General features: G+C 49.6%; 1 protein-coding gene across 4 annotated transcripts in view; it reads left to right on the top strand.

Annotated features, from left to right (window-relative positions):
- ablim3 (actin binding LIM protein family, member 3) overlaps nucleotides 1-12,183 on the top strand; it is a 32,230-nt gene extending 20,047 nt beyond the window's left edge. The window contains exons 5-24 of one of the 4 annotated variants that reach the window (XM_029165781.3): nucleotides 1,138-1,264; nucleotides 1,379-1,472; nucleotides 3,493-3,580; nucleotides 3,682-3,740; nucleotides 3,828-3,899; nucleotides 4,831-4,992; nucleotides 5,223-5,252; nucleotides 5,368-5,494; nucleotides 5,700-5,720; nucleotides 5,899-5,994; nucleotides 6,248-6,298; nucleotides 8,367-8,483; nucleotides 8,756-8,826; nucleotides 9,014-9,182; nucleotides 9,954-9,983; nucleotides 10,241-10,296; nucleotides 10,446-10,512; nucleotides 10,595-10,605; nucleotides 10,692-10,772; nucleotides 11,005-12,183. In XM_029165781.3, the coding sequence (XP_029021614.1) occupies nucleotides 1,138-1,264; nucleotides 1,379-1,472; nucleotides 3,493-3,580; nucleotides 3,682-3,740; nucleotides 3,828-3,899; nucleotides 4,831-4,992; nucleotides 5,223-5,252; nucleotides 5,368-5,494; nucleotides 5,700-5,720; nucleotides 5,899-5,994; nucleotides 6,248-6,298; nucleotides 8,367-8,483; nucleotides 8,756-8,826; nucleotides 9,014-9,182; nucleotides 9,954-9,983; nucleotides 10,241-10,296; nucleotides 10,446-10,512; nucleotides 10,595-10,605; nucleotides 10,692-10,772; nucleotides 11,005-11,118 (1,643 nt within the window). In that variant the 3' untranslated portion in view covers nucleotides 11,119-12,183. The remainder of the gene's footprint in view (nucleotides 1-1,137; nucleotides 1,265-1,378; nucleotides 1,473-3,492; nucleotides 3,581-3,681; nucleotides 3,741-3,827; nucleotides 3,900-4,830; nucleotides 4,993-5,222; nucleotides 5,253-5,367; nucleotides 5,495-5,699; nucleotides 5,721-5,898; nucleotides 5,995-6,247; nucleotides 6,299-8,366; nucleotides 8,484-8,755; nucleotides 8,827-9,013; nucleotides 9,183-9,953; nucleotides 9,984-10,240; nucleotides 10,297-10,445; nucleotides 10,513-10,594; nucleotides 10,606-10,691; nucleotides 10,773-11,004) is intronic. The other 3 variants (XM_029165783.3, XM_029165782.3, XM_029165785.3) reach the window with 3 other exon arrangements.
- Nucleotides 12,184-12,186: the final 3 nt, after the last annotated feature.

Below are 12,186 nucleotides of genomic sequence, written 5' to 3'. Positions count from 1 at the left end.
CCCAAAGCAAATACATGCTATTTTAATACAGTTCTGCTGGTTGTCCAACTCTCTCCCTGCTGATCACATTGATCTGGTGTGTGTTAACTGCTGATTGACTAAACACACCTGTTTATGGTGATCAGTATTAACTGGGACAGGGAGACTTGGAAAAGCAGCAGGACTGTGGCTCTGGAGGACCAGGGTCGGACACCGCTGGCTTAAAGCTTCACAGACTGTCCTCGGTGGCTGTAGTGTGACGCTAACCCTCTAATGTAGTAACATTCTGGTCCAATAGACTGAGCAGCATTAAATCAACTGCAGGACGCTGACTCAGAACACGGCAGCTTATTATTTCTCTGCCGTAAAGGCCGGTTTGTCTTGGCTGACAGGTCGGAGTGAGGCGATCCTTAGTGACTCCGGGCTTCTCTCAGCAGCAGCGGGTCGGGTCAGAGGAGGCTAAGCTGAGCCAAACATCCTGCAAATGGAAACAAATAGAGCCGGGTGATTTCCAGCAGCTCGGCGCTTGGCGGCCATGCATCATGTGCAGCTGCTGCGCTGTCCTGCTTCATGTATACGCCATGGTTAAATGCAATACAAATGTATGGTGTGTGTGTGTGTGTGTGTGTGGGTGTGTGTGTGTGTGTGTGTGTGTGTGTGTGTGTGTTTTCTACCAAAGTGGGGCCCTATGGCCTTTTGTGGGGCCCTTTAGCCAGGACCCACAACTCTGAAGACCTGTTTGCGTGCGTGCATGCGTGCGTGCGTGCATTCATGCGTGCGTGCGTGTGAGAACACAGAGTGATTTGTACCCGTCTCATGTGAACGCTGGTGTCCTGGAGCTGTTTTACTGATATCTGCTTCCTGCCTGCCCTCAGTCATGTGTAGCAGTGTTTACAGTTGAGGGAATTCACATCTCCTTAATAATGCATCTATTGATCAGGGACGTGGTTTTGCCAAGGGGATGGAGGAACAGTTAACTGAAGCGCAGTAGGTGTTTAAAGGACCTTGGCTCTGTGTGTGTGTGTGTGTGTGTGTGTGTGTGTGTGTGTGTGTGTGTGTGTGTGTGTGTGTGTGTGTGTGTGCGTGTGTGTGCTTCTCTTATTCTGTCTGCATCCTTTTTCCCTTCTTTCACCCCGACGTTTCTTTTTGTTGCCTCAGACTGCGCCGGCTGCGGAGCTGAGATCAAGCAGGGTCAGTCTCTCCTGGCGCTGGAGAAGCAGTGGCACGTCAGCTGCTTCAGATGTCGGACCTGCAACATGGTCCTCACCGGAGAATACATCAGCAAGTGAGTGTCAAAGTCCCCCTGAAAGGCGGAGACGCAGCCGTTCCGTCTGTTGCTTGCTTTAAAGGTTACATTGTTGACACGCGCCATCTCCCCGTCTTCTCCTCCGTGTTGCAGGGATGGAGTGCCGTACTGCGAGGCAGATTACCACGCCCAGTACGGGGTGAAATGTGAGACCTGCAGCAGATACATCAGTGGACGGGTCCTGGAGGTGGGAACATGGCTGGATTCCAACGCCACGCGATGCTAGCGCAGATTGATCCCATCCGCAACGCATAAATACAGATCGGGAGCCGACTGCGGGGACGAGAGCAATCAGCCTTATCGAAATTGAGCAGTTGCATCTTATCCCGGGCTCCGTTTAAACCCCGCCGCGCGCAAGGGAGTGTGCGATTTTAGATTTGCGGGGGGGGGTCCTGCTTTGCTAAAACCAAAACACATTCAGCTCCGACGTCACAGCCTTTTCCAACATCAGAGCAGACCCACTTTGTTCCCAGTTTGATCCAGAGGCACGGCCGCCTGCGTGTACCTGCGCAGGAGGCGGGAGAGGCGGCGAAAAAAAGATCACAGGCTAAAGGTTGAAGGGAGCGATGAAATTCGCGTGCGCTTCGCGTTCGCTTCGGTTTTAAGACAAGAGCGACGGAAGGCGGCGTCACCGGTGGTGGGAGCGTAGCAGCTGAAGGAGGGAAAATAATGAGAGGAGTGAGGTAGAACATAATGAGGGTGATAAAGTGCAGATGCTAATTAAATGTTTTCGAAGAGCCTCTGGAGAGCGCCTCCTGTCATGCGGGATCTGGAGAAAGGGAAAGGACGTAGTAAAACTTTGCCAGACACACGCTTTGCGTCGTCCCCGCGCGCCTTCGCTGGTGTAAAGTGCTTTGTTCCTGACTGTCAGCCTCTCCGGGCTATTTATAGGCACCGGGACGTGTCAGCCTTTATCTACGCGTCTCCCGCTCACTCTTCTCTCCCCCCCGTGTCAGCCTCGCTCGCTTTCACCTGCGCCGCATTCGGTCTCTTCTGCCGTCACGCCGTGATGTGCTGGCGACGCGCACCTTCGGGCCGACGGCTCACGCAGGACGTCGGATCCAGGAGATTCGCTCCCTGAACACGGCCTTTGTACAGTAGGTGGGACGGCAGCATGTGGTTGCTCTCGCAGGCCATGAGGAAACCAGTGGAAAAGCAGTATTTAGCCAGTCTGGTTGTAAATGCTGCCCTGCAGGCTGTCATTCATGGAGGTTATTGAATAAAGCAGTACCTACAGTACAGCGTCTGGCAGATGGTATCATGTACAGTAAGTACTATTAAATAGAAGCTAATGAGCTTATCCATTCAGCCTTTTAGTGATTATAAGCTGGTCTCTTTTCATTGGTTAAGAGAAGACGCATTTAAACACATTTTTTTTATGTCTTTGAATGAATTTGTAAAACTACTGTAGCATTGACTAGCATTATTTACTAGCATAATTGCAGTAGCGTAGGGAATACAGCAGTTCAGAAGTAATGTATGAAGTAACAGCATATACCTCCATTAACAAGCTTTACTTCTCTACAAATAAAACCCAGGCTGATCCGTTTGTGTGTACACAGCCAAAGGTTGTTAGCTAATGAGCCGTTACAGAGAAAACTGACATTCCGCGTCTTAGTTTTGCCAATAATTCAGCCTCCCGCTGCCGCCGCATGCACGCGGGCGGAACGGGGGCCTCGTCGGGAACGGGGCCGCTGAACTCATGCCCCGTGACCGCAGTCGGTAAACACTCGGCTGCTCGGACAGCAGGAGCCGTAAATTCCTGCCAGCGTTTCCTCTCAGAGTAACCCGAGACGGACGAGGAGGGTTAAAATGCAGCTCAGATAAAATTAAGAACCCTACAGTACAGTATACTGGCAGTTCTGGAGGAGAGGGACCCGGGCACATGACCCACTCGGTACCACCCTCTACGCTTCTCCTTGACGCCGGCCTCGTGTCAGCAGGGCATTCAAAAATAGCCGTCCTCTAATGGCGTGAGGGAAGGCAGAGGTGATGGGACCGGGACCATCGGTGAGAAACATCAGCAGCGAGAGCTGGACTAGATTAATGGGCCCAACAGGCTCAGTGACATCATCCTGCATCAGTCCATGCATCGCTCTTACCCGGGCTTCGCGTGTTTGGACGAGGTCTTTGACTCGCTCACATGGACACGTGCTGTTTATGGTGATTTCCGTCTGATCCCTCTTCTCGCCTCTTCGTGGCCACAGGCGGGAGGGAAACACTACCATCCGACCTGCGCCCGCTGCGCCCGCTGTAACATGATGTTCAAAGAGGGAGAGGAAATGTACCTGACAGGTGAAACTCGATGCCGCTCCATTCACACGCCAACACGGAGCACACTGACTCGTGGCACGCGGAGACTCCCGAGCGTCTGACTCTCTCTGGCTCTTCCTCAGGATGCGAGGTGTGGCACCCGCTATGCAAGCAGGCGGCGCGGGCCGAGCGGAGACTCAGGGTGAGACGCGCTCGGAGACGATGAGGCCCACTCCAAGTTCTCAGGTCCTCACGGTTTGCATTCTTCTCTGTCCTTTGTGCCTCACAGCACAGGCGCCTGTCGGAGACCTCCATCTCCCCACCGGGCTCCTCCATCGGCTCTCCCAGCAGAGTTATATGCGTGAGTGACCCGTGGCCCTGCAGCTCTTACCCCCTTTTAGCCGCCCACCCTGAACGCACAGTCTGGAACACAAGCGCTAGCCGCCGGGGGCTTGCTCCGCGAAGCACCCGCCTCAGAGGCTGCTCACTCCCTCGGCCTGTTCACTTGTCTTTGTCCCTCCACGTGTTGTCTTCAGTGATGTTATGAAGCACAGACAGAATATATGTGATGCAACACACATATTGACCTTGTCTTCGCCACACACAGCTAACACAATATCCTTGTTCATTACCATCATCAGCACTGGAATGATCATTTGCTAATCAAAAATCATCCCCAGAAAGTCATGCAACCTGTGACCCGGACCTCTACATTTACTTTAGCTGTGGAAGAATTTAAGCATTCATCAAGCATTAACAGTAAATCACTTCATATCACTTTCTTTGACAACAAATACAAATACAGACAAATCTGGAACTCATTCAGTGCCTGATGGTGGGTTGGTCACACCCCGTGTCCTGTGCTGCGTGCCGGCCGCTGCTGCATGTCAGGGGTTGTGTGCACATCGCTCTGCTCATAATCAATGACCTTTCTGTTTAGGGTGATGGATGAGGGAGAAGTGCAGCGTTAGCACCTCCGTCGCGCTCGCCCTCACGCTCTCCCTCTCTCCCTCTCTCCCTCCGTTTTTGGCCGTTGCTTCACCTTCTCTGTCCCTCGCACATGTTAAGCCCCTGAAGGTCAACAATCGGGTCGCGCACACACCCGTGCGGTGCAGTACGTGCATGTGCTGACACGTGTGTGAGCTTCACCTGCTTTTTTTTTTGTTTCAACCCTGACTCCTCATTGCTGCACGATCTGCTCTCATACTTACTGTGCATCTTCCATTTGATTGATGTTGGGTCCACTGCTGTTGTGTGTGTCTTTGGTTGGTGGGTGTGTGTCCTCTTTCCAGGCCAGAGTGGAGAATGAGATCCTAAATTATAAGGACCTAGCTGCCCTGCCAAAGGTCAAGGCCATATATGAGGTCCAACAGCCAGACCTCATTTCCTCCTCATACCAGCCCTACCACAGATACACCTCTGATGACAGGCTAGACACTTACAGCTATGGGGAGGTACTGCTGCCACACACTACGGCTCAGACTTCGCAATGTTCTGATCATTGGACGGAGAATTCCTTTGTTTAAGTTCCCCAACTGAAAAATGAACAGCTGAAGTTTCCCTTTCACTAAAAGAACCCATCAATGTGTAAAGGGCCAACAAGCCACACATTGACTTTGTGTGTATTTTCGTAATTCCGTGCTCCAGCTCTAATAATAACTTTCTCTCTCCGCTGGCTCTCCAGTCGCTGGGGACGCTTTCTCCCTACTCTCAGGTGAGCGCTCCTCCCACCGTACTGTGAGTTCAAACAGGTCAGATGTTGTCATTGTGGCCCGTGGACCGGCTATGCATCTCCCTCCCCCTCAGCGTCGTGTGCTTTGTGCCATCAGGACTACGACAGCTTGGATATGAAGCAGAGGCGCTGCTCCAGTCCAGGTTACATCGACTCGCCAACGTATAGTCGTCAAGGCATGTCCCCCATCATGCCTCGCTCTCCGCAGCACTACGGCTACCCTGGTGAGTCAGAGGCCTCGGTCAGGATATTCCATTCAATGTGAAATGCTCTTCACGTATTTCTGGAGGGTTTTTTTTTATTGTTGGGAATAATTGAAAAGAAAAATGGGAGTGTTCCTAGTGGACCTGGAGGAGAAGGTCAATGCCACGGTTATTTTTGCTCGTAGCGTACGTGACCTTTGACCCTTCCCCATGTCCCTTACTTTAGCCTACAGAGAGGAAAACACAGGTAAGTGTATGGTCCAAAATGTTAAACTGATCCTTTAGGAAGCGTCTCTGAATCTGAGGGGCACTGGACGACGTCAGTCACTGTAATTTAAACAAATGTGTCGACCTCCACGCGCATGTGGTGAGCCTTCCTTCATGCTTGCGTTTCCTTTGCTGTGATTGGCTGTGGCTGGCTGCAGGCTCTGAGAGCGGCAGGAGTTCTCCTTATTACGGCCAAGAGGGGCGTTCGAGCACACCCACCACCAACCAGCCCCCTAGGCATTTTCACGTGCCAGGTAGGACCCCCTCACCGCACCGCTCACTGTTCCATTGCTTAGCGCACCATCAGCCATTATTCGCTAACACGGATCATTCTGAAAGGTCAAGATCGCTGGAAATGAGGGGGTTTGTGTTTATATGGGGCATAGTTGCTCTGGTTGTACTGCACCTTTCCCTCCCCATCCAAGCATCCCTCCTGTCTCCATCTCCCTCCCCACGAAAGCGAAACGTCTTCCACATTTTCACCTCTCCATCTCTTTCTCTCCTCAGCCACAGGGGACCCTTACATCTACAGGAAGCCTCCCATCTATAAGCGAACCGGTACAGTGCAGTTAGCCTCGCCTTAGCCTGCCCGTCCTGTCAGTGTAGTCATAGTGTCTTTAAGTAATCGGCCTAGATGTTTTTACACACCTGTCGATGTCGTTCAGCAACTTCTATTGATTTAGCATTGATCACTATGGATGTTCCAGTTTCCATCCTCGTCACTCTGAAGCTGTCACAAATGGAACAGTGGGAGATATTGATCCACTGAAATCATTTGGCTCGTAGATCTCTATTAAGCGCGTTGCGTTCGTGGCGTAACAGAGCGGTGCTTGGTGCGCTCAGCGCGCCGGGTTCTTGTTCAGCAAACAGGAACAGGCCCCGAATGAAGTGGGGGCCGCTCAGGCGTGACAGGTATTGAGCGCATAGGACAGTGAGGACACACAATTCACCAAAATAGAAGCGAGTGACGGTGGAAATACTCATTACGGCTGGATTTTAGATCTGCTGCAGAGACCTCCTGTTTTTTTGAGCCCGGTCTTCTCAGCCCCAAGGAGACATACAACAGTTTTCAAGGAAGAGGCAAAAGATTTACAATTATTTTCTGTCAAAAAAAATAAAAGGCAAAGTACAGAAGCCTAATTTCCTCATCGTGTGGTTTTATGCAGAGGTTCAGTCGACCGTCGCGGCAGCACGCTTAACACAAGATGCTATTTTTGCCTCTTTTTTTTACAAGTCATTAAACTTAAATGCACCCAGCCATCTGGACAGCATGCTTGAATATGAACATTCATATGAAAAAGATCCACTATCCCCCAGCGACGCCACGCTGGAGAGGCCTCCTCAGCTGAGAGTCACAGGATCTTCGTGGAGGATAGTTGATCTTTGTTGTCGTGCTGCATGTTCCCGTCTCTGTGCTGTGTCTTGGTATTTTGTGGTCCCGTTGGTGAACTGTGTTGATTGGTGGACAGTGTGTATCATCAGTACATCACCGGCCAGAAAGTCTCATTTCTGCATTGGATCAAATGTGACTGACACGTCAGCGTTAACTGTAAACGTCAGCTCATCTTGTTGGAAGACTGACACTAATCTGTATTGATTCTTCTTGTTAATTTATGTCTCCCTAAACAACTATTGATCATGGCTTTCTCTAGTTTCAGCACTAAACACAACTCAGTCTAAGCGTTAAAGGCCTGTTATGTACTATTCAAATGTAAAATTGCTCCCAGTAGAAAGTCTCAGCACATTAAAGTAACACTGACCTTTTTTTTCACCTCTTTTATATCGCATCCAATCACTTTCGTTCACTTCCCTCCACACTCTGCTCCACTTTACCCGGTGACCTTGCCACTGTAAGTATCGCCCTCCTGTTGCTCTTACACTCGCTCAGGATGAACTCATGGCCGTCCGTCCGTCCGTCTGTCTGTCTGTCTGGATGTGTTAGCGCCTCAACCTGCGTTTGGCATCTCCTGTCAGTCATCTACGATCATGTAGAGTGATCTGAGCTGTGTGTGTGTGTGTGTGTGTGTGTGTGTGTGTGTGTGTGTGTGTGTGTGTGTGTGTGTGTGTGTGTGTGTGTCAGCTCGGCCCTGCTGTCGGGCTGAGGCTGAGGATGTTTGACATTGCCGTCGTGTGCCATGTGTATGGATATTCAATGGATCATGGAATGGGGCTGATGCCTAACGGACTGAGGAGTGATCTGTGTGGCATGACGCTGCATGTCCACCCTGCTGACTTCCATTCAGCTGCATCAGTGTCATCTCACACGGCTCACGAAACAGCTGCTCAGGCCGAGCAGTGACTGAACTCACTTGAAGGCTGGTTATTTCCATGCTGTTGGCTGTTGCTGAGCTCCTCTGACAGGAGACGGTGGTTGTGTAAAGAGGAGTGCCATTTTCAATGAAAATCCAAAATGTGCGAAGAGTCTTAGTTTTAATTAAATTGAAAGTATATTAATACAGAGTCACTCCTGGACAACTGTTAAATGACATGATTAATGCCTCCTGGCTCCGTATGAAGAAGGAAGCAGGAGGCCGTGATCTTAAAAAGCTGCTTCTTTAATCTCATTCTCGTTTCATCCTTTCTTGTCTTCCAACTTGCTTTCTCACAGACTATCGCGCGGACGCAGCCACCAAAAGCAGGACCAGCGAGGACATCCTGCGGTCCTCCAGGCTGTCCACCTACTCTCCTGAACCCTACTCCCAGTCAGAGTCGGACTACTGCCCGTACACCAGCTCCCCCAAGGGTAAGAAACGCGCTGTCACTTCACGAGAGGCTGCATTTTTCATTCGCGACTGAACCAAACACGGACGACAACCACAGTCCATTTTGTAAGCGCGCGTGCGTGTGTGTGCGTGCGTGCGCGCGTGTGTGTGCGTGCGTGCGTGTGTGCGCGTGTGTGTGTGTGCGTGTGCGGTGTGTGGTCACATCTGTTCACTCATCCGCTCTGTAACTGCATTTCACTCTGAGCTCTATATTTGCGAGAGGAAAATCTCTTTTATCTCGTGTGTCTCTCAGCATATTGGGCACCAAGAAGACGCTTCTCGACAGGGGGAGATGAAGAGAGTTGGAGTCACAGCCTTCAAAGAGTAAGAGCTTCATTATTTCCTACCGCATCTCCAGCTCTGAGTCGAAGTCCCCCCTTCTCAGAAGCACCATAAATTATGCACCTCAACTATCTTTTGCTTTATTTGCTTGTCTCAATCAGCAGCTCTCCCCAGCGCCCCGTTCATTTTCCTTCGTCCTCTGATTTCTTCCTCGTTGGTTTCCTCTCAGATCGGGAGTGGCATCGGGAGGCTCATCCTAAAGGAGGAGATGAAAGCCCGATCCGGTTCCTATGACAACGACCCCTGGGGCAGTGCGAGGAATTCTCGTAGTGGGAGCAAGGAAACACTAAACACCACGGGCTACGGCACCACGGTGTACAACAACACCGTCAACGGCTGTAAGGATCCACCCTGCCCCCTCGTGCGTCTCCCGCGCTTGTCTCTCGTTCTTTTTGAGTTCACCCGCTCCACCGTCGCCTGTGATGCTCCGCGGTCGCGTGCGATGCTTCTTATGGGGCGTGGCGCGAAGGTGCAGGGAGGGTGGCGCTGACTTGTGCTCGTCCAGCAGCAGCAGCAGCAGCATCAGCAGCAGCACATGGGGCCTGTCGTCGTCATGACGATGTCCCATAGGCACCAATGGTGGACATCTCACGCTGCCAGGTGTGCAGATGTGAGCCATCCAGTCGTTTTTGCCTCCACCAGGTTCCCCTTCTCCTCCGTTGAATCTCTTCAGCCACACATCTGTGCCTCTATCTCGCTCGCTTACGCTCACAGCTGGTGTCCCACATCCTGTTTTATTTATGAGCAGTAAGATCTCTCATTAAAGCTGTTCCTCGGATGGGAGGGGACGCAGCTGAACGGGACCGTTGGCTACGCTTGAAAGGCAACAAAGGCGTGGAACCCGTACGGGCTGTGTTGTGCGATTAGCTGAAGTGCGCGTTTGTGCTGATGTTTTCTTTTTTTTCCTGAACTAGTCTGCAATTCTTTTCTGCCTCATTGCCTCGTTGACGTTTTGGGCAAAATTTGCCCCCCTCCCCCATTTCTTCCTTCATTAAGACTTGTCTCAACACATTTTACTGTAGTAGTAATTCCAACAGGTTAAACTGGGAATATTGCATTTTAATTTCTTTGCTTTGGGAGCTAATAGTATGTTTTTATTTATTTCACAGCTCCTCGGTCTCAGTACAGCACAGATAGTGGTGAGTTCATCATATTACATATATATATTACTCTTCATATAAATCATAACCTTTTGAAAATCATAGTTCAGATGAGGATGTTTCAGTGACTCTACATCAACCAGAGTCTGTTTACATGTGTGCACATCTGGAACTACGTAGGTGTTGTTGTTTTTTTGGGAGGTTAGTTAGTGCCATCTTCTGGCATCAGTCAGATACTGTGAGCTTTTAATGAAAAAAGTCACTCTCTCCAACTAACTGGCTTGAATGTGTTTTAGATTTTGTATGCAAGTCTGCCTCACTACCAGGATACGGGCGTAACGGCATGCAGCGGGTGAGAACACACTGACATAGACTTAACGTGACGCGATTACCTGTTTGTGTCTCATACGTTAATCTGGATTATGTTGTGTAGGATTCTGTCCCCACCTGTTTACAGAACGTTAACAGCGCTTGCTTGTTTGGGTCTTTCTGCCCCTGCAGCCTCAGAGTGCAGACTGCTACCAGTACCAGTACGACAGCGCCAACGAGGTGAACTGGGGGAGCAGAGGTACTTTAAAACACCTACCTCATAGATACTGAGTGCTTCTTTTCTATTATTCTAACTTTCTTCTCTTTGACTCTTCTCCCAGCTGAATACAAGGTAAGGCCTTAACCTTCAGCATGTGAAAAAAAGCATGTCTCCAAACCCTAAAGTCAGATCAAGCAGAGCCGCCTCTCTTTCTGCAGACTTACCCATACGAAGCGCTCATTGTCACCACCAGAGGGCGCAACAGACTGCCCAAAGATGTGGACAGAGCCAGACTGGAGGTAAGCGATCGATCGGTGGATGAGCCATTAAATGAAACTATTACTATTAACCTTTTTGTCTCTTATAGTCAATGTTTTAGTAAATAAAGGTCTCTAGTAGAAATACACTTACAGAATATTTTGAATGGTGTAACAGGATGCAATTCTCCTGCAATATATAATGAAATATTTTATGTATATTTTACATAATAATATATGAACTCTCAGTTCTCTCTTCCTCCTCTTTGCTCAGCGCCACCTCTCCCCTGAGGAGTTCGTCCAGGTGTTTGGTATGACCATGGAGGATTTTGACCGGCTGGCTCTGTGGAAAAGAAATGAGCTGAAGAAACAAGCTAGACTCTTTTAGCCAAGTATGAACATCCAGTGAATACTGCCATAAGTTGAGCCTCGGACTCGACCCACTGTAGGAAGGAAGACAAAGACAAAGACTCCAGTTCAACTGCCATGGCTGAGAACCTGTTCTAGATCTCCTCGGAGGAAGTACCAAACTCTGGTCGCTCCGGCGTGGACCCGTGGGATATCCAGGGAGGACGACGCAGACATCATGCAAAGATGGACTGATGCACTGTTAGATGATTGATAGCTGTGTGCTGGAGTGGAGTGTGAGCAATACAGACTGTAGTACAGTAGCTGTGTGTTTCTTAGACCTAAAGGATGAAGGAAGACATGATGGCCCCTAGAAAGCCACGCGCGTGTGTGTGTGTGTGTGCGTGTGATGTGTGTGTGTGCGTCTGGAGCTACAGTACGAAAACATGTTGAGGAGAATTATGGCTTTGCCTTATTTGCTATGCTCTCTTAGATATGAGTGCGCAGCACCAGCAACCTGAGTGAGTAGAATGTAGATACAGTATCATTTATGACACTTTACGAGTGTGAGCGCTTAGTTGAAAAGAATGAGTGTGTGATCATACACAATTACTTTGCTTTGGTTTGTTTACCTGTTCCCCCACGTTTTCACTCAATACCGTTGCCCTCACACTAATTGATAGAGAAAGGAACACGAAGGAAGTTCCGCGTGAGCTGCACTGATCTGTGGCAGCGTGAGCACCAACGTGGGGATGCGTTTCTGCATATTAGCCGATCACTTCCATGGAACAGACCATACAGCTGTAATGAAACCCACAGTAAGAATGTGCAAAGAGAGGAAACTGGCGGTCAACGTTTTCCAGTTCATTGCAACTCACTGGTGACTTAATGTTTCAGGATGAGATCCATAGTCATCCATACATTTACATTCGCTATCACTGATTTTTTTTTTAGAACAATGAAACAATTATTTTGTAGCTACAGAGATTATATTTGCTTCACACTAAAACACATTTACAAAGATCCAGGGTTGTCAAGAAGTTTACTTCCTTTGAATACTGTTTTCATTTTGTCACTAAAGATTAAAATTCAAATCCAAATCAGACTC

This window comes from Betta splendens, chromosome 10 (assembly GCF_900634795.4).
Source record: "Betta splendens chromosome 10, fBetSpl5.4, whole genome shotgun sequence".
Taxonomy (NCBI): Eukaryota; Metazoa; Chordata; class Actinopteri; order Anabantiformes; family Osphronemidae; genus Betta; species Betta splendens.
This window is presented reverse-complemented; position numbering and strand designations above follow the sequence as displayed.